The 27,984-nt window shown below is 40.7% G+C and overlaps 1 protein-coding gene across 6 annotated transcripts in view; it reads right to left on the bottom strand.

The window, feature by feature from the left end:
- The window catches only part of phf3 (PHD finger protein 3), a 161,685-nt gene that overhangs the window by 102,455 nt on the left and 31,246 nt on the right, over positions 1 to 27,984 (bottom strand). For 3 of the 6 annotated variants that reach the window (XM_072558273.1, XM_072558284.1, XM_072558290.1), the window contains one exon: positions 2,078 to 2,239. The exons of 1 other annotated variant lie outside the window; for it this stretch is intronic. In XM_072558273.1, coding sequence (XP_072414374.1) covers positions 2,078 to 2,183 — 106 coding nt within the window. In that variant the 5' untranslated portion in view covers positions 2,184 to 2,239. Of the gene's footprint in view, positions 1 to 2,077; positions 2,240 to 18,792; positions 19,054 to 27,984 lie in introns of all 6 variants that reach the window. 2 more of the 6 variants (XM_072558262.1, XM_072558254.1) reach the window with 1 other exon arrangement.

The following is a 27,984-nucleotide window of genomic DNA, read 5'->3' on the forward strand; positions in this document are numbered from 1 at the left end:
CATGCTAGACCACTGCTACACAACCATCAATCATGCCAATCGTCCATCACCTACCCACACTTTGGAAAATCAGATCACCATGCTTTGTTTCTCCTCCCAGCTTATAAGCAGTTGCTTAGATCTAAGCTCTGCAGTCATGTCACAACCAGTCGACAACTACTTGTAGGAGGCTGCTCCACAATTATTCCCAACCTCAATGATAAGACAGCCCAGCATATCAGTGCAAAAGATAAGGCTGAAGCATTAGCAACCATCTTCAACCATAAGGGCCAAGTGGATAATCCATCTTGGCTTCCTCCAGAGGTCCCCAGGATCACAGATGCCAGTCTTTAGCCAGTTCAATTCATTCCACATGATATGAATAATGGCTGGAGGTACAGGACACTGAAAAGTCTATAGGCCCCAACAACATTCTGGCAATAGTACTGAAGACCTGTGCTCCAGGACTTACCACAGACCTGGTCAAGCTATTCTAGCACAGCTACAACAATGGCATCTACCTGACATATGTCCTGTAGATATAAGAAAAGAACAAATCCAATCCAGTCAATTACCACCTAATCAGTGAAATCTTGATCATCAGTGAAAGTGTCATCAATACTGCTATCAAGCAGCACCTGCTCATCAGTGCCCAGTTTGGGTTTTGATAGGGTCACTCAGCTCTGGACCTCATTACAGCCTTGATTCAAAGAAAAACTAATGAGCTGAATTATCAAGACGAGGTGAGAGTGGCTGACCTTAATTTCAATGCCACAACTGGTCAAGTGCAATATCAAGGAACCCAAGCAAAACTGGAGTCAATGGAAATTGGGAAACTATCCAATGGATAGAGTTATACCTAGGAAGATGGTTGAGAGTGCTGGAGATCGGTCATCTCAGTGAAGTGTCCTAGGGTAAACCACCCTCAGCTGCTTCAATGACCATTTCTCCATCATAAGGTCAGAAATGGGTCTGTTTGCTGGTAATGCGAAATGTCTAGCACCGTTCACAACTCCTCAGATACTGAAGCAGTATCTGAACAATATCCAGGCTTAAGCTGAAAAGTAACAAGTAACATTGATGGCACACAAATGCCAGGCAATGACCATATCCAGTAAGAGACAATTAACCACTGACATTCAATGGCAGTACCAACACCAAATTGCCACTATCAACATCCTGGGGTTACCAAAGACCAGAAATTAAACTGGACTCACCATATACAGCAGCTACAGCGATACCATTCAGGCTAAAGCAGCCTGCTTGACTAGTACCATACCTACAAACATTCAGTCACTCCAAAAAACAATGCTCAGGAGCAGTAATGTGTACTATTGGCAAGACACTGCAGAAATTCACTAAACATCCTTAGATAGGATCTTCCAAACCCACGAGCTCTTCTATCTAGAAAGGAGGTCAACAGATACATGGAAACATCACCACCTGCAAGTTCCCTTGCAACCACTCACCATCCTGACTTGGAGGTATATTGTCATTTCTTCAATGTCCCTGGGTCAAAATCCTGGAATTCCTACCCCAACTGTACTACGTATCTCAAGGTGCAGCTCACTAACACCTTCTCATGAGTAACTGCAGATAGGCATTAAAATGTCTACACCCCATAAGTGAATATTAAGAAACAAAAGATTACTCCTAAAGCTCAAACAAGTCAAAAACAGATCTCTTTGCATGAGAAATGTTCTATATAAATCATTTCCAAACAGCTCATAGCACAGAGAAAGGAAAAAAGAACTGTAGATGGAATATTGCCAAAAGGAGTTTTAAATAAAACTGAAGACTTGAAAACAGAAATTTAAGCAAGTTCTAGAAGTTGGGGCATGAGTAATTGGCCAACTTGAAATGTTAACTCTACTGCCCTGTCTGAATAATTCTGGAATTTTCTGTTTTTATTTCAGATTTCCATTTGCAAATTCTAAAAGCTAAAATACTAAAAAGTGTATTCAATTTATCATTTTGAACATTTATCTCGACTGAAACTTTTACAGATGTTGCACTTGGCTTAAAAATCCCCAAAAAAGGTGTAAATAAGAAGGTTAGTCAACTTGAAAACCCAGAGAAATATTTTATAGTTTCTTACCCTGGGCCAATAAACGGGGAGACTTTCGAGGTGACTGCACAGGTGATTTTTGAGATTTACCCTTATTTTTTCTGCTAGATAATTCTGATAAATCTTCTTCCTCCATAGTATCAAGGTCACTTTCCTTTATGTCGCTTTCATCAGTGAATTCAAGTTCAGCAACTAGAAAAATAAAAACAGGAGAAAATCTCATGTGATATATACTGCAGTAGTGGATACAAAACTCTTCCCAAACCTTGAACTTCTGTATTCTGAATTCACAATTAACAACAGGGATCTGATGACAGACAATATAATAGCATCAATACATATCAACTATTCAGCACCTTATTGCACAAGAAACACAGAAGACTACTTTATAAGTCACACAAAATGTCTCCTATTACCTCATCTAGAGGAATGCCAATTAAATATCCTGAAATGCCACAGTTTTCTGCTTTTAAAAGTTGTAGTCTAATGAATTGTTGCAAAATGCCTATCCATTTTTTAAAAATGGGAGCCATACAGATGTATATTTTGAAACATGGCATCTGAATGCATTTTCTGCCCATTAATTCATAAGTCACACACCAGGTCGTGTAACTTGTGACTTAGTCCACCCCAATCCAACACCGGCGCCTCCACATCCTGGCTATAAAGCATTGGAAAAGATCAAAGTGACTCTTATCAAATTTACCATTACAAACTCCTGTGTAAAATCTGTAACTGCAACTGCATGTGTGAACTCTCAATAATTACATCCTCCTGCCGCTAATATTAAGCATGTTTTATAGGTCCCACCTCCTCAGCATGAACTGCAAAGACCTGCACACTAACCAGTTCTACTGCTTCCAATACACTTCAGCCTCATTATTCACTAACATGATGTTCACGGATCCACATACTTGCCAGGTACCTTTTTTTCCTAATTGGCTCACCTAGTCTGACTGCATGGTCTTTTACGATACATGAGAGCATTATATAGGAACAGTATCTGTTACCCACGAGTAGTCTTGGCACCTATAACGCATGGATAAAGAGGATTTGTGTGGCACCACTTAGTACTTTCATTTGTAAATATAACTAAATGAACAAAGTGACAAAATGTGATATTAAAATAAAGCCTATATTACATTGTATACCCTACTTCAATTGTCTTCTCAAGCCTCCTCCAATAATCTACTCTCTACTGCCTACAACTACTTGGTATCTGTGCAGATTTAATGAGCCAAGGACCTCTTCTGAGTTCTATGACTCTAGCCTAGCCCCAATTCACCTGTTGACTACATTTGGTCTTGGTTTAACAAACAAACAATATCACTGGAGATCTGGCAATTACCAATGTCTTTGCAATATTTCCATTCCGGTTTAATAGCAAGAAGGTAAACTTCAAGATGGAAAAGTAGTAAGTTCTATACAAGTTGCTATGATAGCATTTCTGAAACAGATCATATTGCTGGAGCATTGCAATATGCATGGAGTCTGGAAGCAGATATCATGCACATATCATAAATACAGCTGCACACAGACATATCAGAAAAAGTACAAACATTTTCAATTATAACATTCAGGAATTAAAGGACAGCAGATTCCCTTTAGTCTTAACCCTCTCCATTGCAATGTCAATACTAAATATAATGAAGAACAAATCATGGAGGCAATAAATAGTTTACAATAAGACATGAAACACAAGGAATGCACTTGATATTTCCCTGGTAAACAACAAAAGACTTACTGGACAAGAGCATATTTCTCACCAGAATTTTATGACAAAGCTCAAAAATATTAACATAAATTGTTGGAAAAGGTCAGCAGGACTAAAAGCATCTGCAGAGAAAAATCAGAACTGATGGTAGCTCAGAAAATGTTGGTTTATATGCAGAAGATAGAGTGGGGAAGGGGTGAAGAGTAAATGATAGGTGGGATAGAGCCCAAAGAGAGAAAAGAGCAGTTGGACAGACAAAGGAGTGGATAACTATCTGGCAAGAAGGTTAATAGCTATTTCTGGGGAGATTAGTGGCTAACAATGGGCTGTGTATAATAGCAGACTACGTGACCACAAGGCCTGGTGAGTGGGGGCTGATTACTTCCTCCTTGGTCACTGTGGAGGTGCCAGTGCAGGACTGGGAAGGACAAAGTCAGAAGTCACACGACACCAGATAATAGTCCACAGGTTTATTTGAAATCACAAGCTCTCGGCATGCTGTTCCTTCATTAGGTGAAGTGGAGGGAAGTGCAAAAGCACAGATTTTAGGGCAGAGATAACTGAAAGATAATTCCAGATATTTAAGAATGTCAAAAGATAGTACAAGTGGTGTGAGTAAAGAGTTGACCATCAATTCTGATTTTTCTCCGCAGATGCTTTTAGTCCTGGTGACCTTTGCAGGTGAACAAAACTGTGAACAGCTCAATAGCAAGTGAAGGGGTGACCTATGATCCAATTAATTGAGGCAGAGAGAGAGAACAGAAAAAAAATCGAAAATAAAATAGTTTTAGGATCAAGCCAAATGGCTGGAATAACATGACAGGTAGAAGAGCCACATGACAAAGACCTAAGTAAAGGAACAACTAGTTTGTATGGTTTTGCATTACTTAAGGTAGAGAGATCATAAGTTATCAAGATGACTATGTCAGAACAGAACAATAAGGAAAATTTTACAAACACAAAACAGTATGGTGAGGTTACTTGAAGCCTGACATTAACCCAACATCACTGTTGAGGCTGTCTTCATGGGTAGGGCACTTAGCAATCAATTTCTGCTCGGCAACTCTGCATTTAGACCATAAGAAATAGGAGTGGATGTAATGCCATTTGGCCCATCGAGTCCACTCCACCATTCAAACATGGCTGATGGGCATTTCAACGCCACTTACCCGCACTCTCCCTGTATTCCTTAATTCCTTGCGAGATTTAAGGATTTATCAACCTCTGCCTTGAAGACATTTAATGTCCCGCCATCCACTGTGCTCTGTGGCAATAAATTCCACAGGCCCACGTTGTGGTGTATCTTGAAGACTGCCTTGGAGGATGCTTAACCAGAGATCAGAGATTGAATGTCTTTGTCCACTCAAGAGTTCCCCGACTGGGAGGGAACACTCATGTCTGGCAATTGCTGCGTGTTGTTGTCTTAGTGTCACCAATATATCATTTCCTGCAGCGTATGAGGTAGACAACATTGGCTGAGTCACAGGAGTATCCACTGTGTAAGTGATGGGTGGTGCTCCCACGTGATGGTAGTATCCATGTTGATGATCTGGCAAATCTCGCAGCAGTTGCTGTGATAGGGTTAAATGGTGTTGTAGTTGTTGCTCTCCTGAAGGCTGAGCAGTTTGCTGCGAACTATGGTCTGTTTGAGGTTCTGCAGTTGTTTGAAGACAAGAAGCGGAAACACAGGGACGGCCTTGGTGAGGTGTTCATCATCAGCGATGATCTGTTGAAGGCTGCGAAGAACATGGTGTAGTTTCTCCCTTCCAGAAAAGTACTGGACGAAAAGTGTACTCTATCAGTTGTGTCCAGTATCTGTCTTCAGAGGTCATCATTGTGGTTTTTCACTGTGGCACATCAGAACTGGCAATCAATGAGTTGAGCATTGTATCCCGTTTTTTAAGAGAGTCTTTCAGCGTTCCTCCTCAGCTAGCAAATCCTGCATATACGCAAGGCTTGTCCATAGGGGATGGCTTCTCTGATGTGTTTAGGGTGGAAGCTAGAGAAGCGAAGTATTGTGAGGTTATCCGTGGGCTTGCAATAGAGTGAAGCACTGAGGTATCTGCCCTTGACAGAGATGTGTGTGTTCAAGAATGAGACAGCCTCAGGCGACTCTCTGTGTGGAGTTTGCACATTCTCCCCGTGTCTGTGCGGGTTTCCCCCGGGTGCTCCGGTTTCCTCCCACAATCCAAAAATGTGTAGATTAGGTGGATTGGCCATGCTAAATTGCCCGTAGTGTTAGGTGAAAGGGTAAATGTAGGAGAATGGGTCTGGGTGGGTTACGCTTCGGCGGGTCGGTGTGGACTTGTTGGGTTGAAGGGCCTGTTTCCACACTGTAAGTAATCTAATCTGATTCTGAAGAGTCCATGGTAAGTTTGATGGTGGGGTGAAATATGTTGATATCATCATGTAGTTGTTTCAGCGATTCCTCGCCAGGTCCAAAGGAAGGCAATGTCAAAGTATCTTGTGTATAGCGTTGATTGGTTGTCCTGTGCAAACAAGAAGTCTTGCTTGAACATGTGCATGAAAATGCTGACATATTAGGGCGCAAATTTTGTCCCCATGGCTGTTCCATGTGTCTGGATGAAGAGGTAGTTGTTGAAAGTGAAGGCATTGTGGTCGAGGACAAAGTGGATGAGTAGTAGGATGGCATCTGGAAATTAGCAGTTGCTAGTGTTGAGTACTGATGCTGTTGCAGCTGTCATCGAGGTGGATGCATGGTGTGCAGTGTTGAAATATCCATTGTGACGAGAAACGTTCCTGGTTCGACTGGTCTGCGGGTGCTGAGTACTTGTAAGATTCTGCAGTGTTGCAACAGAAGCTAGGGGTTCCTTGGACAATGGGTTTCAAGATGCCCTCAAAATAACCAGAGGTTCTCACACAGGGTCCCGCTACCTGATATGATGGGATGCCCTGGTACAATCTTTTGACACTCTTAATTACCTGGAATTATCTTGCAATTATCTCTCCATATATTAATTTTACACCTGTGCACTTCCCTTCACTTCACCTGATGAAGGAGCAGCCCCCCTAAAACTTGGGATTTTAAATAAACCTTCTGGGCTACAGAGTCAGAGTCATAGAGATGCACAGCACGGAAACAGACCCTTCGGCCCATGCCGAGCAGCTATCCCAACCTAATCTAGTCACATTTGCCAGCACTTGACCCATATCCCTCTCAACCCATCCAGATGCCTTTTAAATGTTACAATTGAACCAGCCTTCACCATTTCTTCTGGCAGCTCATTCCATACACGCACCACCCTCCCTTGAAAAAGTTGCCCTTTAGGTGTCTTTTATATCTTTCCCCTCTCACCCTAAACCTACAGTTTAGATTACAGTGTGGAAACAGGCCTTTTGGCCCAACAAGTCTACACCGACCCTCCGAAGAGAAACCCACACATATCCCTACACCTAACACTATGGGCAATTTAGCATGGCCAATTCACCTAACCTGCACATTTTTGGACTGTAGGAGGAAACTGAAGCACCTGTAGGAAACCCATGCAGACACGGGGAGAATGTGCAAACTCCACACAGACAGTTACCTGAAGCAGGAATTGAACCGGGTTTCTGGCGCTGTGAGGCAGCAGTGCTAACCACTGTGCCACCATGCCACCCACAAATGCCTTCTAGTTCTGGACTCCCCTAGCCCTGGGAAAAGACCTTGCCTATTTATCCTATCCATGCCCCTCATGATTTTATAAACTTCTATGAGGTCACCCCTCAGCTTTCGACACTTAAGGGAAAACCTGGCATCTTCTAACTTGCTTCCCTCAGTATCCAAGAGCCCAAACACTTCACGCAATCTAGTCTATTACATTTGCTACTCACAATGTGGTCTCTTCTACATAGGGGAAATGCAGCAAAGAGGTGATCACATTGCAGAACACTTGCATTTCAACACACCACCTTGTTTTGTGGCCAACATCTATGTCTTAAGCTTGCTGCTGTGCTCCAGCAGAGCTCAGCAGGAGTTGGAAAAATGGCACCTCATTTTCCACTTGGGGACCCTGTAGCCTTCTGGACTCAACACCAAGTTCCATAACTTTAGGGCTGGAGCTCTCCCATGTCCTTATCCCTGGTCTTGTTATTACATAGTTTGCTACTCCACACAACCCACTGTCAGGCACTAACAGTCCCCATTAATAGCTATTGATCCTCACAGCAAGATCATTATTCACTCATTTGTCTATCCAACTGTCTTTGGGCTCTATCCCCACCTGTTGTTTATTCTCAACCCCTTCCCCACCCTATCTTCTGCAGATAGCTACTATCAGTTCTGAGGCAGGGTCACTCATCCCGAAACTTTAACTCTGCTTTCTCTTCATAGATGCTGCCAGACCGGCTGAGCTTTTCCAGCAATTTCTATTTTTTGTTTCTGATTTACAGCATCTGCAGTTCTTTCGGTTTTTATCAAAAATATTAACAAAGTTCTTTTTAAGATGATTAGGTGGTGAATGTTTTGATGTCTTCTAGCCTGAACACAAATTTTCAATGTTTTTGCCATCCATAACAAAATTATTCCTATCATTCATAAGCTATGTTCTCAGGAAAACTAACACTGCCAATCCACCATCCATATCTTAAAAGAACAACAAATCTCATGGTCAAGGAATCGGCCCAGAGAAACAACGCGGCAACAATGCATTTGGAAACATGCACACACTCTCTGAATGAATGCTTGGTCTTCTTACTACAACCATTAGCACTAGTCTTTTGCCAGTTCTTCATGAAATTTGATGTTTAATTTCTCCACCTTCTACCACATTCCATATCTTTCTTTTTGAGGCATACAAACCATCTGGGTTCTACCCTCCATCAAACAATCTTGAGTCAGATGAATGGATGGAAGTAAGAAATGAAAAGGGGAAGACAAGATTGGAAGCAGTCCATAGGCCTCTGTGACGAAACTTGGGTCAGAGACTAAATCAGGAACAATGAGGGCAGAAAAAAAGGCAGGACATTCATCAGGCAATTTTAATCTTCATGCAGATTGGAATAGCCAGATTGACAAAGGAAGGCATGAGGAAGAATTTGAGTCAATTCCCTTGTACGATATGTTGTGGATCAACAGGAATCAGGCAATGTATAATGAAGCCACTTTACTCCAAGATGTCAGAGTTAAAGAATCCCTCAGTAACAGAGGCCGCAGCACGGTAGAATTTAGCATTCAATTTACCCCTTACCTAACACTACAGGCAATTTAGCATGGCCAATTCACCTGACCTGCACATCTTTGGACTGTGGGAGGAAACCGGAGCACCCGGAGGAAACCCATGCAGACACGGGGAGAATGTGCAAACTCCACACAGTCAGTTGCCTGAGGCGGGAATTGAACCCGGGTCTCTGGCGCTGTGAGGCAGCAGTGCTAACCACTGTGCCACCGTACCACCCACAAATGTAATGTAATCTAATGTAATCTAATTTGAGAGGGAGGAACTCAAGTCAGGAATAACCATGCCAAGATTAAATCAGGATATTAATAAAGAAATAAGGGCAGACCTGGCTGAAGTATGCTGAAGAAGGAGATCAGCAGCAAAATAGATTGAAGATGAATGGCAGACATTTTAAGAAAACAGTTCATAGCTCACAGGAAAGATATATTCCAGTAAGAAAGGAGGATTTAGGAGATGATAAGTGAACCATGGCTGGCCAGGAAAGTTAAGGGTAGGATCAGATTGAAAGAAAAAGTAAACAACGTGACAAAAATTGTGGTAAGCTAAAGAATTTGGAAACTTTTAAAAACCAACAAAAGAACCAAAAATAAAGGCAGGTAATAAACTTTGAGGGCAAACTCGCAAATAATATCATTGATGTGGAGGTGCCAGTGTTGGACTGGGGTGGACAACGTTAAAAATCACACAACACCAGGTTGTAGTCCAACAGGTTTATTTGGAAGTATTAGCTTTCAGAGGTTGACAAGACTACAAGAGCTTCCTTAAATATATGAGAAGAGAAGCCAAAGTGAACATGCGTCCCTCAGAAAATGAGATGGGGAAATAATAATGGGGAACAAGGAAATGGCAAAGGAGTAAAACAAATACCTTGCTTCAGTCTTCACAATAGAAGACAAAAACAACAACCAAAAATTACTAAACATTCAAAAGGCAAAATGGTAGGAACTAAATACAATTGCTAACATTAGAGAAAAAGTCCTAGGGAAACTAATAGGGCAAAAAAGCAATAACAAAGAACAAAGAACATTACAGCACAGGCTCAGGCCCTTCGGCCCTCTAAGCCTGCACTGATTCAGATCCTCTATTTAAACCTGCCATTTATTTTCTAAAGATCTGTATCCCTTTGCTCCCTGCCCATTCATGTATTTGTCTAGATACACCTTAAATGACGTTATCATTCCTGCCTCTACCACCTCCGCTGGCAATGCATTCTAGGCACCCACTACCCTCTGCGTAAAGAACTTTCCACGCATATCTCCCCTAAACCTTTCCCCTCTCACTTTGAATTTGTGACCCGTCATTGAGTTCCGTACTCTGAAAAAAAGCTTCTTGCTACCTGCCCTGTCTATACCTCTCATGAGTTTGTAGACCTCAATCAGGTCCCCCCTCAACCTCCAACTTTCTAATAAAAATAATCCTAATCTATTCAGGATTGATGAGAGCGGAGTGATAGATGTGATCTATATGGACTTCAGTAAGGCATTCGACAAGGTTCCCTGTGGGAGACTGATTAGCAAGATTAGATCTCACTGAATACAGGGAGGACTTGCCAACTGGATACAAAACTGGCTCAAAAGTAGAAATAGAGGGTGGTAGCGGAGGGTTGTTTTTCAGACTGGAGGCCTGTGATCAGTGGAGTGGCACAAGGATCAGCGCTGGGTCCTCTACTTTTTGTCATTTACATAAATAATTTGGATGTGAGCATAAGAGATACAGTTAGTAGGTTTGCAGATGACACCAAAATTGGAGGTGTAGTGGACAGCGAAGAGGGTTACCTCAGATTACAACAGGACATTGATCAGAGGGGCCAATGGACTGAGAAGTGGCAGATGGAGTTTAATTCAGATAAATGCACGGTGCTGCATTTTGGGAAAGCAAATCTTAGCAGGACTTATACACTTAATGGTAAGGTCCTAGGGAGTGTTGCTGAACAAAGAGACCTTGGAGTGCAGGTTCATACCTCCTTGAAAGTGGAGCTGCAGGTAAATAGGATATTGAAGGAGGTGTTTGGTATGCTTTCTTTTATTGGTCAGAGTATTGAGTACAGGAGTTGGGAGGTCATGTTATGGTTGTACAGGACATTGGTTAGGCCACTGTTGGAATATTGCGTGCAATTCTGGTCTCCTTCCAGAAAGGGTTTTGTGAAACTTGAAAGGGTTCAGAAAAGATTTATAAGGATGTTGCCAGAGTTGGAGGATTTAAGCTATGGGGAGAAGCTGAACAGGCTGGGGCTGTTTTCCCTGGAGGCGTCGGAGGCTGAGGGGTGACCTTATAGAGGTTTACAAAATCATGAGGGGCATGGATAGGATAAATAGACAATGCATTTTCCCTGGGGTCAGGGAATACAGACCTAAAGGGCATAGGTTTAGAGTGAGAGGGGTAAGATATAAAAGGCACCTAAGGGGAAACTTTTTCCATACAGAGGGTGGTACGTGTATGAAAAGAGCTGCCAGAGGAAGTGGTGGAGGCTGGTACAATTGCAACAGTTAAGAAGCATTTTGATGGGTATACGAATAGGAAGGGTTGGTGGGGGGGGGGAGAATGGATATACGAATAGGAAGGGTTTGGGGGGGGGGGGTGCGGGGGAGAATATGGGCTGGGTGCTGGCAGGTAGAACTAGATTGGGTTGGGATATCTGGTCGGCATGGACAGGTTGGGCCGAAGGGTCTGTTTTCATGCTGTACATCTCTATGACTCTCTTCATAGCTAGTGCCCTCCATACCAGGCACCATCCTGGTGAACATCCTCTGCACTCTCTTCAAAGCAGCCACATCCTTCTGGTAATGCGGCGACCAGAACTGTACACAGTATTCCAAATGCAGCCGAACCAAAGTAACTGTATAACTGCACTACTGAACAACTGTAACATGACGTGGCAACTCTTTTACTCAATACCCTGTCCGATGGAGGAAAGCATGCCATATGCCTTCTTGATCACTTTACTGACCTGTGTTGCCACCTTCAGGAAACAATGGACCTGAACACCCAGATCTCTGTACATCAATTTTCCACAGGACATTTCCATTTACTGTATAGTTCGTTCTTCTATTGGATCTTCCAAAATGTATCATCTCGCATTTGCTTAGATTGAATTCCATCTGCCATTTCTCTGCCCATTTCTCCAATCTAATATATTTTGCTGCATTCTCTGACATTCATCTTCACTATCTGCTACTCCACCAATCTTGGTGTCATCTGGAAACTTACTAATCAGGCAACTGATAACTTTTTCCTATATCACAAACAACAGTGGTCCCAGCACAGATCCCTGTGGAACACTACTGGTCACAGGTCTCCATTTTGAGACACTCCCTTCCACTACTACTCTCTCTCTCTCCTGTTGCCCAGTCAGTTCTCCATCCATCTAATTAGAACACCCTGGATCCCACGTGACTTCATCTTCGCTGCCAGCCTACCATGGGGAAACTTATCAAATGTCTTACTGAAGTCCATGTATATGACATCTACAGCCCTTCCCCCACCAAACAACTTTGTCACCTCAAAGAATTCTATTAGTTTTGTAAGATACTACCTTCCCTGTGCAAAACCATGCCGCCCATTCCTGATAAGCCCATTTTCTTCCAAATGGGAGTATATCCTATCCCTCAGTATCTTCTCCAGCAGCTTCCCTATCACAGGCATCAGGCTCAATGGTCTATAATTATCTGGAGTATCCCTACCACCCTCCTTCAACAAAGGGGACAATACGAGCAATTCTCCAGTACTCCAGGACCTCACCATGTTCAAGGATACTGCAAAGATAGCTTTTAAAGTCCCATTGACCTGGGGACTTGTCTACCTTAATGCTTTTTAGAATATCCAAAACTTCTTCCCTCCTTATGCCGACTTGACCTAGAGTACTCAAAGATCTATCCTTAACCTCAACATCTGTGATATCCCTCTCCTCGGTGAATACCGACGCAAAGTATTCATTAAGAATATCACCCATTTTCTCTGACTCCACGTATAACTTTCCTTCTTTGTCTCTGAGTCGGCCAATACTTTCTCTAGTTAACCTCTTGCTCCTTATATATGACAAAAAGGCTTTGGGATTTTCCTTAACCCTGTTTGCCGAAGATATCTCATGAGCCCTCTTAATTCCTAGATTCCCGATATTCTTCCAAAGCTTTGTCTGTCTTCAACAGCCTAGACCTTATGTCTGCTTCCTTTTCCCTCTTGTCTAGTCTCTCAATTTCACCTGACATCCATGGTTACCTAATCTTGCCATTTTGGTTCCTCATTTTCACAGGAACATACCTCGCCTGAATTCTAATCAACCTCTTGTTGAAAGCCTCCCATATATTGAATACGGATTTACCCTCAAACAGCTGCTCCCAATCTACATTCCCATCTCCTGCCGAATTTTGATATAGTTGGTCTTCCCCCAGTTTTGCACTTTTCCTTTAGAACCACTCTTATGGTTGTCCATGAGTATTCTAAAATTTATGGAATTGTGATCACTATTCCCAAAATAAACCTCTACCAAAACATCAACCACATGGCCAGGCTCATTTCCTAACACCAGGTCCTGTATGGCCCCTTCCTGAGTTGGACAACTTACATGCTGCTCTAGAAAACCCTCCTGGATGCTCCTTACAAATTCTGCTCCATCTAAACCTCTAACACTAAGCGAGCCCCAGTTAATGTTGGGAAAATTAAAATCTCCTACCACCACCACCCTGTTACTCCGACAGCTTTTCATAATTTGGTGTACATATTTGTATCTCTATCACACACTCGCTGTTTGGAAGCCTACAGTACAGCCCCAACATTGTTATTGCACCCTTCCAATTTCTGAGCTCTGCCCATATTGTCTCACTGCAAGAGTCTTCCATAGTGCCCTCCTTCAGCACAGCTGTGATATTTTCTTTGATCAAAAATGCAACTCGCCCATCCCTGTTACTTCCCACTCTATCCCTGAAGCATTGATATCCTCGGAAGTTTAGTTGCCAATCAAGCCCTTCCCTCAACCAGGTCTCAGTAATAGCAATAACATCTTGCTCCCAGGTACAAATCCAAGCCCTAAGTTCATCTGCCTTACCTATGATACTTCTTGGATTAAAACAAATGCACCTCAGACAACCATTCCCTTTGCATCATCATCTGCTCCCTGCCTCCTCTTCCCCTTAATCACCCTGACCTCATTATCTAGTTCCTTACAGACTTTAGTTACTGCCTTCCTTACCGTTGTCTAACCTTATTTTGTTCACAACCCCCTGCCACAGTAGTTTAAACCTTCCCCAAACCTTAGCGTTAGCAAAAGCACTCACAAGGACATCGGTTCCAGTCCAACCCAGGTGGAGACCATCTACTTTGTAATAGTCTCACCTTCCCAGAACCAGTCCTAATGTCCCAAAAATCTGAACCTCTCCCTCCCTCCTGCATCATCTCTCAAGCCACGCATTCATCCAGTTTATTCTATCAATCATTCTTAATCTGACCAGCACGTGACACTGGTAACAATCCTGAAATTACTACTCCTCTCAGGACCCCTGGAACTGATGGAACCTTTGGATATGAAAAGAATTAAAGGACATTAAAAGAAGGACCTACAGATAGTGGACACACTGGTACTTATAAGAACATAAGAAATGGGAACAGGATTAGGTAATTCAGGCCCATGAGCCTATTTCCCAATCTGTTGTGATCATGGCTGATCCAACATTTCTCACACCCTTTCCCTATAATACTTGATTCTCCTATTGATCAAGAACCTATCTTAGCTTTAAATATACACAAAGACTCTGCCCCGAGTGTCATGCTGTCTCCGTATCAGTCAAAGCAAACACTCAGGGACACAGTATGGCTCTACCTTCTTCATCTTTATTCTGAGACCTGGAGAGAGTGATCGCCTACGTACACAAAGACATGAGTTCTCTGTCTTCTCTTGAACAGCAGATTCTTAAGGAACTATATGGTCACTTACAGGAAGTAGCATCCAAATAAGGCAATATCTGTATTGATTGGGTAACTGTTACAATCAGCAAGCATCAACAGTAAAGATTAAGTCATCTGGCATTACACGACAGATGTTCTTCCCTTTGTTAACTGGCATTACACAATAGATGTTTTTCTCTTCATTAAACCACTACCCTTGCCTCCAGCACCTCATTGTTTACTGCAAGTTCTTATCTGGTCCGAGTAATGTTGGCTGAGCTTTTGTCATGCAACCCTAAACTTAAAACTTTCCCTATTTGCTCATACCTTAGACACATTCTCATGAGGGCTCTCTGTGGCAGAATTCCAAGGACTCTCAATCCTCAAAAGAAACTCCTCCTCACCTCAGTCTTAAATTGGTAACCATTAATCTGAGACTATAGCCTCTAGTCCTGGACTAGAGGAGAAATATCCTCTCAGCATTTAATCTGTCAAGCCTCTTAAGAATACTATATTGGGAAAATGTTAGAGTCTATTATAAACGATGTGACAGTGTTAAGCATTTCTAAATGATGCATTATCAAGCAGATCAGTACGCCCTCATGAAGGGGAAACGATGCCTGACAAGTTTACCAGACTTCTTTAAGGGCTATAACAAGCAGGATATACAAAGGGGAAGCAGAAGATAATATTTGTAAGATTTTCAGAAGACATTTGATAAGGTATTTTAATATGTATATCCACTGGCACCTTCTGGTAGCAGCATACATAAAGTGGTAAACCAGAGTAGAATAGAACAGGACATCTCGTTAGTATCGACAAGTTCAACCAAAGAATCTGGTTCGGTGCTGTATGACTCTACAACAAACATCAGTAAGTTGCATCTGAATCAGATGGTCATCTTATCCAATGGATGGCACTTCTGACAGTGCAATTCCTCTCAAGTACTGCACAGATGTGTCAACTGGATCATGTTTATCTGTCCCTGGGATATAACTTGAAATCACAGTTTGACAATTCAATTGAGGGTTCTACTCGTTCAGCTCATGAATTGGTCACAGGATTGATAATATAAGTTTGAGCATCATGATGCTGCTGTACAACAAATTGATGGGCCAATTTTCAAATACTGAGTACAATTCTGGCCACCCTATTAAAAGAGGGATGCTGCAAAACTCAAACGGGTACAGAAAACATTTACAAGAATGCTACTGAGATTGAAGGGTTTTTGAGTTATAAGGAGAGGCTGGATTGGCTCAGATATTTTTTTCCCTCGGAGTGTCAGAGGCTGAGGGGTGACTTTACAGAGGTTTATAAAATCATGAGGGGCATAGATAAGGCAGATGTCTTTTTCCCAGGGTACAGGAGTACAAAACTAGACGGCATAGATTTAAGAAGAAAGGAACAATTTAAAAGGGACCAGAGGGGAAATTCTTTCACACAGCGGGTGGTGTGTGCATGGAACGAGCTGGCAGGCAAAGTGGTAGAAGCGGCTACAATTACAACATTTAAAAGATATTGGATGGGTACATGAATAGGAAAGATTGAGGGGAATATGGACCAAATGCAGGCAAATGGAACTAGTTCAGTTTGGGATACCTAGGCAACATGAATGAGTTTAGACCAAGGGTTATTTCCATATTGTACGACTCTATGGTTAAGAATGAGATACTTGCCTTTACTAGCCAAAACGTGGAGTTTAAGTGCAGGGAGGTTATATCGGAACTGTAAAAAAAGTTGATCTGGCCACAGCTAGGGGATCCACATTATGGGTGGGATGTAATCTCTGCCATAGTGTGGGCAAAGAAGATTTATCAGGTTGCTGCCTGGACTGGGCAGTTTAAGGTAAGAAATGAGATTAGACAGACTGGTATTCTTTTCTTTGGAGACTTGTGTCGGAGGTTTGGAGGTAGGAGAGTTTAAGATGAGGGGCACAGATAAGGTAGATAGACAAAAACTTTTCCCCTTGATCAAGGGATCAATGAGAGGGAGCATAGATTTAAGGTAAAGGGCAGGAGGTTCAGTGAGGACATGAAACAACATATTTTCACCCAGACAGTGGTGTGAATCTCGAACTCATGGTCTGCAAGGGTGTAGAGGTAAATACCCTCATAACATTTAAGTCATATTTAGACGTGCAGTTGTGATGTCAAGACATGAGTGCTGGAAAATATGATAAGAATAGTTAGATGGTGGGTTTTGACTGGCGCAGACTCAATGGGCCAAAAGGGGTTTTTCTGTGCTGTAGACCTTTATGACAGTAACATAGTCAACCGAAATGTTAATGGTTTCCCTCTCCACAGATGCTGCCAATCCTCCTGAGTAAGTCCAGCACATTTTCTTTTTATTTCTGATTTTCAGCATCCACAGCATTTTGCTTTTGTTACCTTAGAATACCCTGTAAAGAATGACGAGGTATATGTCAATCAAACAGGGAAAAGTCACAGCTAAAACACAATTCTGCCCTACCAAAGCTTAAGTTTACATTCTTTCCAGAAGAGTCTCAAAGGAATCAGGCGTAAAAATTGTAGCTGATTTTTATTTCTTTCCCTTAAGCCAAATGTAATGCCACAACCAAGACGAAATCAACTAACTCAAAGAATCTAGTATCTTTGTTTGGCAGGCTCAACCATCACTGAACAATTATAATCTCTCCTCCCTCCGACTGCCACTGTTCAAGAATTTGAATACCTTTTTTGACACCTGCCCATAACACCTGTCCAAAATAATCAATTCTAGTTTTTCTGCATTATTGTAAGGCTATAGCATTAAAAATTCTACACCGAAATTAAATTGTTACCACAAGTGTTATGCCCAACGAAAATGGAATCACAAAAGAAAAAGTTGCAGTAACATCCAAATGTCAATTTCCCTTACTAAAGTCAGCAATCTAATTTTCTATTTTGTTAAGACAATAGAGTTTTAAAAAATTAGGTTAGGAGAAAATAAAATCAAGATGCACTAACTTTGATAGGTAAAATATGATCATTTGCAAATAGTTACTTTCTAAACACATCACATAAGCATACATACAGCTTTGAAGAAAACTATTTTTCCCTAATGTGTACCATCAGGTATCATGGGCTTCAGAAACATGCCTTATAAAAAAAGAAAGAAACAACAAAGCACTAGGCAACAGTATAAAACAAATTCTATAGTCAGTGTTCCTCTTTAGGATTAGGTATGAAGTGTACAGGCTCTATTACATGTATAGGATTATGCTTTACACACCAATGTTCAAATGAAATAATGCCCTTCAAAACTTCAAAGCTTCCATTATTTGAAAAAATGGTAAAATATTGCTGACTTGGATTAACCATTATAATCTAATGCATGGACACATACTTTGAAGGCTAAATAATTATACACCATTCTTTATATTATAATTCTGAATTCAACTAAATGGCACATAATTGATTCTGTCACTTCAAGGCGCACAGCTCCAACTCAATTTCCTTTCTTTTCTACTACTCAATAACTGATATCGACTACCTCCCAAGCCTCCTCCTTATTATTAAAATCAGCCCAATTTTAATAGGATTTATGTACTAAATATTATAAGTGGCCCAAACTGAAATTATGCACGATAATATATCACTGAAAACAACATGCTTCAGAGATGTTCCACACAAAATTGAAAATAAATGAGTGACAATTTATCACATTTTTGCAAAAATACCTGCTGGCTATAAAGCAGTTCCCTAATCTTGCATAGTTATGCCAGTTTATTTTTTTTTAAAAACTCACCAGTATAAATACAGACATTTCCCCCAGTGTAAAAGTTGTAATAATCATTTTAAAGAGGTAGAGTTAGACATTTTGGCACTGTGCAAAAGTGGCATTATGTAAAGGAAGGTGTGGCAGGGGTTTGAGGTGGGAGGAAGCCTTTCCACCCATTCATACAAGTACTACATGGCTACATTAGCCCACATTACTTTTGCAGGCATCGCAGCCAAAAAGCAAGTCAGACCTACCTGTTGAGCATGTTAGCTGAAAGTTGCCATCTTCATTATCTGAAAAGGGCAGGCTGAATTGTGCACTAGCAGATCCTAGCATAGGATCTTTGTCACTCAGCATGTTTCTTAAAGAACCTCCCAGGATGTCTGGTTCTGTGCCACAATCACAAACTTCACTTTCTAAGTCTGGCTCTAAAATCAGAGTGTCATCCAAGTGGTCGGTGGCTAGCAAAGGGTTAAATATATCAATAATATCCATGAAGACATCCACTCGGACTCCTGCACAGATAAAAAGCATGACATATTTCAGATATTAATTGAAGTGCATTCCTAGATCCTCTAACAGGGTTCAACATTTTCACTAAGTTTATACTCAATTGCAAATTTTCTTTACTAAAATATGGCAAAATAAAGACCAAAAACCAGGATAACATGAATAATACTAGTGTATAACTGATTTAGTAATCTTATGTGGGATTGAAGGGTTTGTGGACAATCCAATGCTTGCCAATCAGAAGCCAGTGGGTTAAATTCGAGCTTTTCCAGAAGCAAGCGCTTTTGATGTGACCCTCCAAGTCACTTCCATCCCATTTTTCCCTCCCTTGGTTCAACTGACCTACATTTCCTCCCCATTCTAGATAATATTGCAACATATCCCTAAATCCTTGAATTGTTAGGTTCGTCCAAGACATTTTTGTCAACAATTTACCAAATTTCTGCAGCAGGGGTAGAAAACAGACTCGACTCTTGTTCTTAGAAAGCTAACTTTATAACAATCATTTAAATACATATCACTTAAATATTAGGACAAGAACTAAGAGACATGTCAATTGGCTCAATTATTTTTAATACAAGTAATTAGAACAAGGTGATGATTGCAAGAACAGTAATGCTTCAATTAACTTAGCATCACTTGTTAATGAAATGGTTCCCACTTAATCACCATCTAGCGACTTGTTTTTGGAATGAAAAAACAGGAAGAATCAAAGTGTGTATGGCTTTCACACCCTATCAATACACTTGATTGAACTCAACATCAAAACTCCTCAGTAAATAATAGAAAATTAAAAACCTATAAAAAAGGGACAGTTACACATGAATCTGTATCCCATCAGTTTTTACAAAGTGAAAACTGGTGAGAAAATTAAAATGAAAATAGGAAGAAATTGCTATACAGAAGACTTGTTACACTGCAGGCAGGCACAGTGCAACTGTGGAGTTTGTTTTAAATGTTAAAGTTAGTGTATTTGCTATCATTGTCCCTTTTGTTTAACAAATGTGTTATCTTAAATCTGAATATCTAAGTGGAAAATATTAGTTAAAATATTACAAATTGTAGCTAAACATTACCGCTGGCAATAAATTAAATCTTTTCCATATCCAAGCTGTAGCAAGTCCACATCACTAATTACAATGTGAGATGAAGAGAGACACCATGGTCATCAAACGGTATTCAATATTTCATGAAAAATGTGTATAGAAGTTATAAAAATATTATTCCACTAATTGATAAATAGGAAACCTGGTGAAAGGATATGCAAGAACTTAAAAATGACTAAAAGCAAAGTATGTTTAATGCCTATTTGGCAGTTGTATTTACTACAAATACCATTCAATAAACAAAATAGTTAAGTAAGTATTAGAACTTAGGATAAGATGCCATTATCAGTTGCCACAGTAGTCCAAATTAAACGTGCAACTTATTCGGGTCACGCAAAGTTCAGAACCACTTGTGTTTCAAAGTCAAACAAAACACATTCATTCCAAACCCTGGACTCCAAATGTTACAGTGAGTTAGATAAAAGTGACTAATTTAGTTTCCCCTCTCCCCCAAAAGACTAACAAAAATTCAGAAATGGTTCAACAAGTGGTTTAGCTCGTTATAATTAAATTCAATCTACTCTGCTTTAACTGCTAACATTTAGACCTGACAAATGCACAATTCTACAGGTTCAATTAAGTCAGACATTGTACGAATTCTAAGAAATTACATTCAAATACTTCTCAGAAAACACTCTCCTGGCCCAAGATAACTCATGACAATTCCCAGCCAACACTTTGTTCGACATCTGTTACAAATTTATCAACTTTTGTCCAGGAAAATTTCTGATTCTTGTCATACAAAATTAAATTCATACGAGGGGAACCAGGTACTTTACAGCTTATTTACAGGTTGCAAAGGCTCTTGGTTTAATCATTCCTCATTTAGATCATTACTAATATTACTAAACATGCAATTTTGAAGAAACATTTTCTTTCATGGATTGGTAGCATTGCTGCCAAGACCAGCAAGGCTTGTTGCTTGTTAGAACGTGGTGGTGAACCACCGTTAACTGATGCTGTCACTCGAGTATTAACTTTCCCAGACAGTTTAGTCTTGATTGTCATCTGAAATGGCACTGCAAGACTTAGCTACATTGTCTCCAGATTCAAATCACATGAAGATCAGGTTAGGTAAGGTCATGGAAAATGTGTAGTGGGGTTTTATGACAAATCCAACAATTTTGCAGTTCCATTACAGAGACAAAGTACAGTATTTCGATACTGGTTTCATAGCAGCCAACTCATTAGATTTTCTACTGAAGTTAGACCCACACACAAATTTGAACTGATGGAGCTTTATACTCTGTTTAAAAGAAATCATGAACACTCCACTAGCCCTACAAAGTCAATAAACATCTGGTGTAATAGGAATGACAAAAGCAAAGCATGTTTACTGCCTGGTCAGTATTTTAAATCTGAGCTACCTTTTAATTATCTTGAGCTTTTAGATCAAAAGAGGAATACACATTAGAAACCACAGCTCCTACTCATTATCTAATAGCCACCATTAAGCATAGATAAATTAGAAGGTGAGTTTGTGAAGAACAGATTCATCTGAACCTCATGCTCTTGCAACTGCAATGTTTCTGTCACTGGATAGGCCATAATGCCAACTACACTCACAATTCAAAATTAAATGCTGGATGCAGTACTAGAAGAGTCAATGGCTACAGTAATAAAGGTTGGGGTCACCACCTCAGTTCACATTGTGTGCAGAAGTGCACCCTAGATCGGTACAAAGAATTAGATTTGAATAACATTATGGAAAAGATCCTTTGGACCAACTCATCCTTACCAATTAGATATCCTAAATCAATTGAACCCCATAACCCTCTAAACCTATTCATATTCACAGACCCATCCAGATGCCTTTTAAATATTGTAATTGCACCAGCCTCCACCACTTCCTCATTCAAAACATGTGTAAAAGGGGACCGAACAAGTAACGGTTTCATGCAGAGGGTAGTTCATGTATGGAATGAGCTGCCAAAGAAGTGGAGGAGGTTGGTACAATAACAACATTTAAAAGGCATCTGGATGGGTACATAAATAAGAATAGGTTTAGAGTGATATAGGCCAAACGTTGGCAAATGGGACTAAATTATATTCGGATATCTGTTCGGTACAGACGAGTTGGACTGAAGAGTCTGTATCTATTCTACACCTCCAATCCTGGCAACCTCCTTGTAAATCTTTCCTGTACCTCCTTTAGCTGGAGACCAGAATTGCACACAATATTCCAAAAGTGGCTTGACCAATGTCCTGTACAGCCACAACATGACCTCCCAACTCCTATACTCAATGCACTGACTAATAAGGGCAGGCATACCAAATGCCTTCTTCACTATCCTGTCAAGCTTGAGAATGTGTACAAGGTATAACCAGGGCCTGGAATAAAGATGAAGGAGGTAAAACTATTCTGTATCTCTGTGTATTGCATTGATTAAGAGGAGAATGGGACAACAATATTGGCGGGAAAGGGGATGACAATACTGGCGCAGTCGACAGGATCCAAACAAAGAGTTACGAATGGTGTCAGTGGCCGCCCAGAACATCGGTGTTTCAAGACAGATGGGGCCACAAGGTAAGATTTTAAACCTTGGTCCCTCTCGATATTCCTGTGTGCCAGAGACATCCCTCAATCGATCGCTCTCTATTCCATGATTCCTCAAACAGTAATTAGTTCAGTTGAGAGACACAGTTTCGCAAACGTGCTGGCAGGCAGAGGTCCAAGTCCTCTGCACTGCATTAGGGGGAGGGGCTGTAATTGAGATTAGAGTCCCCTGGGTGGGTTTGGTTGAGGATCGAGTCCTCCGCACTATGCTGGGTTCCAGCTCTGTGTTTAAGTGAGGTTTGAGCAAAGTGAGAAAGGGGTTAAAGTCCCCTATGGTGAAATTCGAGGCTCTGTGAATCTTTGTTCTGGGGGAAGAGAATGGCTTGGACTGCAGCGCCACGTGGTCCACTGCGAGGGCATTCTTTTTATTAGTGTAATCTCAGTAAGAGGATGCAAAACAAAAGAGAAAACGCTGATATTAAGGCCATACTAATACTTGGGTTGAAAAGGGAAAGTTTCAATGTAATTTGGGCCATGCTGAGAGTGTTTGATGTTTAAAAATATTGATCTGTTAAAATCCTAGTTCAGAAAATCCTTTTAAGTAACTGCTTTGCTTTGTTTAAATCAGCATCTCAATTCAATGTGTTTTGTAATGGGGTAGATTTTATTTTTAAAATCTGTCCTTTTTAAAATATGTCCTTTTTAAAATTATCAAACTTGTAACCTTGAAACAAACTGATTGCGTGCCTTGAGCCCCTGATTTGTTTGAAATTCTACAATGCCGGTTTAAAAAAAAGTAGGGTCAGTGGTCATGTTTTAACCAGATGAGAGTCCTGTATTAAAATATCTCTGCTGCTCTGCTGCTAATGCAGAGTAGGCAAAAGTGAGGACTGTAGATGCTGGAAATCAGAGTCTAGATTAGAGTGGTGCTGGAAAACCACAGCAGGTCAGGCAGCATCCGAGGAGCAGGAAAATCGATGTTTCGACTCTCTTTTACTGCACTGTTCACAAAAAGAAGGCTGCATTTTTAGCTTGATGTTTCGTTAAGATTTTGTAGAGAATATTAGAACTGGAGGCTGAGTTGCTTAGATGCTGTTAAATATTGTTAAGACTTCATTAGCCCCCTTCATATTGTAAATTCAAAAAAATGTTGATCTCTACCAAAGTTGCTACTCGAATTCCGACTGTTTTGTTTGGCAAGTTTCATTTGGACAACATATTTTAATATATTCAGCATTTGTTTCCCATGAATATTTGAGATTTAAATCTGAACTGAAACGGCCTCTACAACTGCTAAACCACAGGAAACATCAGTGTTTTCCTGCTGTTCCATACTTTTGAAATACTTTTCCTGGCAGGTTTCATATTCCTTTCATATTAGCCAGGTATCAATTTATTAAAGAAAAATAATTTTTGAGCAACCTGAATGGGGTTCCCCAGAGGGTTTGACTTTAGGACCATAGATTGTTGTTTATAAATGACTGAATTGTTTGGGCAGTACAATTTAGAAGTTTATGGATTCTATAAAACTTGATAATGTCATAAATGATTAACAGAATAACAGACTTCAAGAATTCGAAAAATGTTGGAATAGGCAGACACAAATTAGTGTAATTAAATGTGTAACTGTCTTCATACTGATAACCACCTTGGCAAGGGTAGGAACGAGAGAGGAAGTGCAAAAATACTTTCAGCAGCTAACACTGTCTCTGGAATATCTCCATTCAAAGGTAAAGCGCGCCTTCGGACCACTGCCCAACCCTCCACAACCTGATCTCACGGATTCAATCAACTCCCCAGTCACAAGCACGAAAATTGAAGAAACTAACAAGTGAAGAAGTCGTTACTTTTTTTTTGTCAATGGCCTTCCTACAGTTATTAAACCACGTGAGCTTTACCTTGTCTTTCGATCATTTAAGGGATATGAAGGTTCACTGATCAAGCTAAAATCACCACAGCCAGTTGGCTTTGTTACATTTAACAGCAGAGCAGGAGCAGATGCAGCAAAGAATGCTGCATTCACCTAGCCTGCAGTGCAGCTGCTGCAGTGCATGCTCAGATGTGCTGAGATCCTCCATCTGAAGCATCTCCTAAAGGATGGAAGTCTCGTCAACTTTTAAGTACTTAACTGCTCTTATCCAAGAATTCAGATTTCTCAGAGGAGTGATGCATAAGGACAGACTGAATTTTGTTTTCAGGTTGGACTTTACTGAAGGAGACGTGGGAGAACTGGCTCATTTCCACTCAACTTGGAGGGGATAGAGTGGTCACTAAGGACTGTGGATTTAAGAACTTTACTGGCGATTTTTTTTCCATGTGGGAGGATTCTTCAAATTCTACTTTCTGTAACTGATTAGTATTTTTTGTTGTTATAATCATTGTATGTTGTGTGTCAATAACTTGCTTAAATACTGGGTGTCAGAGTCTTATGAAAGCTGGTAGTACCATCGAGGTGGTTATCATGTAATGATAGAAGAGGGAATGAGAACGTGTATAGGGTATAAGCAGGCAGGGAAAGAGTCAAGTTGAATTTTGTGAAACAAGAGGTTCAGCTGAGCATGACTTAGATTAGATAAGATCTTACAGTTAACAATAGGGTGTTGGACGTAAGGGTAATGGGTTAACAAGGTGGAAAAGCATTCATTATGTAAAACCATTTAACAATATTGGAAGCATTCAGTATGCAAGGTCAGCTAACAAAGGGAAAAGTATCCACTGGATGAATCCAGTTAATAAGGTTAAGAACATTCAATGTGTAACAGTAAAAGGCTTGGTCTCTACCACTGACATTCGTTGATTGTAATGGTCACCCAATTAATATGTATGTTGCCTTATCTGGATGCTTCTCCCTGTCAAATGACTATATAGTTCATTGAGAAACTGCTGTTCCAGAGAAGACCGTGAACTCATGTCTCTGTGCACACGGATGATCGCTCTCTCTCCCTCCAGGGCCTGGAATAAAGATGAAGGACATAAAACTACCGTGCCTTTGAGCGTTTTGCTTCGACTGAGGGGGGAAACAGGATGACAATATTGGCGGGAAACAGGACAACAAGCTGGGACTCCACTTTCAAGGAATAATGAACCTAACCTGCATTCCAAGATCTCTTTGGTCAGCAATACTCCCAGCTGAGACTAATAAGTCAGTTTTCATAGCACAATTAAAAGTATGAGATTTAGAATAAAGGACAGGAGAAAGTTCATCAGAGTTGAAGTTGTTCAAGTAGTAAACGTTAATATCCAAGATTAAACTGACAGGTGAATGAAAGAAAATGGGGACAAGGAAGCAAAGAGTAAATGTAATTTGGACTGTTCCCTTATGAAGGGTCAACAACCATGTTGTCTGGTTGGTCCAAATAGAAATTATCTGGAAACTGGCTAATGAAAAAATGTTAGATTTTTTTGGCACCATTTTGCAGAATTAAAAAAACTGTACAATAAATACCAATTTCCTATTTTCATTCACTACCCATCTCGAAACTTCTGTCAGACACACGTTAAACCAAGACGATGCCAATGCATTGGTTTCACAATGAAGAATCAAGAACTTGTCGAAGATATAATGTCTCCCCTAAAGGCTTTGCTCACTTGTCTGCAGTTGCACGTTCATGCTTTCAGGCTTTACAGGACAAGAGAGCCTAAGAAATGAAGTGTAGAATGAAACTAATAGACCTTTATTCCAAACAACTGCACCCAGAAATCAAAATAGATATACTTGCTCAAAGGCTGGCCACTACGCTTAACTTCGCTAAGCAACTTAAATTAAAGAACACATGCCCTCCAAGCATTATGAACAGATAGAAAAATAAAGTCAGACTTACAAATAAAAGAAAAACATTATTCATTATATTTTCTAGCTTCACAAACTATAAAAACGTTTTCAAGAGATCCTTTCAAGTTGGAACTGGCAGCTTTAAAAGTTTGCATCTTGAATTGAATGTCACTGGCTAGGCCCACATTTATTACACATCCCTATTAACCCTCAAGGACGTAGTGTTGAGCCACCTTCTTGAACTGCTGCTATCCATTTGTGCAGGTACACCTAGACCATTGTTCGGTGAATTCCAGGATTTTGATCCATCAGCAGTAATGGAATGACAATATAGTTTCAAAACAAGATGACATGTGGCTTGTTGGTGTAATCAGAATAGGTAGTGTTCCCTTGCATCTCAAGGCCTTGCCCCTCTATATGGTATAAGTCATAGGTTGGAAGCTATTGAAGGAGATTTGGCCATGTGTTATGGTGCATTTGGTATGTGATGCATACCACAGTTGAGAGAGTCAGGGGTGGAGGAAGTAAATGCTGTTAGAACTGCACTCATCCAATCAAATGGTGGGTTTTCCATTACTCTTCTGACTTACGTCTCGTAGATAGGCTTTGGAAAATCAGATAGTGAGTTACTTGCCTCAGGATTCCCAACCCCGTGACCTGCTTTTCTCACCACACATGTCTATGGCTGGTCCAGTTAAGCGTTCGGCCAATGATAATCTCCAGGATGTTGAGAATGGGAGATTCAGTGATAATAACATCACTGACGGTAAAGATAAAATGATTAGCATTGTACTGCACTAATGTTACCGTCCACTTATAAGCTCAAGTGTGGATGTTGTTGCTCACGGACAGAGACCATTTCTGTATCAAAGGAGTCAAAAATGGTACTGAACACTGTGCAATCACCACTAAACATATCCATTTCTGAACTTATGAACCAAGTGAAAACCGTTCTGATGAGAGTACTTTGAGGAACTCCTGCAGTAATGTCCAATGGCTGAGATGATTGACCTCCAAAAACACAACCTTCTTCCATTATGGTAGGTATAATTCCAAAAAGTGGATATTGTTTCCTTAATTCTCAATAACCGTAGCTGCACTCTGGCTGCTCAATCCCAGACTGTCAAATACTGCCTTCATGATGAGGGGAGTCACCTCTCAAGTTCGGCTCTTTTGTCCATTTTTGACCAAGGCTGCAATGTGGCCAGGAACAGAGTAGTTCTGGCAGAGCTCAAACTGGGTACACAGCAAGCATGATATTGCTGTGTAGTAAGGTAAAAACAATGACTGCAGATGCTGAAAATCAAATACTGGATTAGTGGTGCTGGAAGAGCACAGCAGTTCAGGCAGCATCCTGCTGCCTGAACTGCTATGCTCTTCCAGCACCACTAATCCAATTGCTGTGTAGTAACTGTATGATGACATTGTCAACATCTTACATCACTTTGCCACTGACCAATGAGTGCATTGATATCAATGTAATTACTCAGGTTGTAATTATCCTGCTTTTTGGTAAACAGGGCATACCTGAACTATTCACCACACTGTCAAGACAGATGCC

The sequence above is a fragment of the Chiloscyllium punctatum genome, chromosome 3, assembly GCF_047496795.1.
Source record: "Chiloscyllium punctatum isolate Juve2018m chromosome 3, sChiPun1.3, whole genome shotgun sequence".
NCBI classification, from domain to species: Eukaryota; Metazoa; Chordata; class Chondrichthyes; order Orectolobiformes; family Hemiscylliidae; genus Chiloscyllium; species Chiloscyllium punctatum.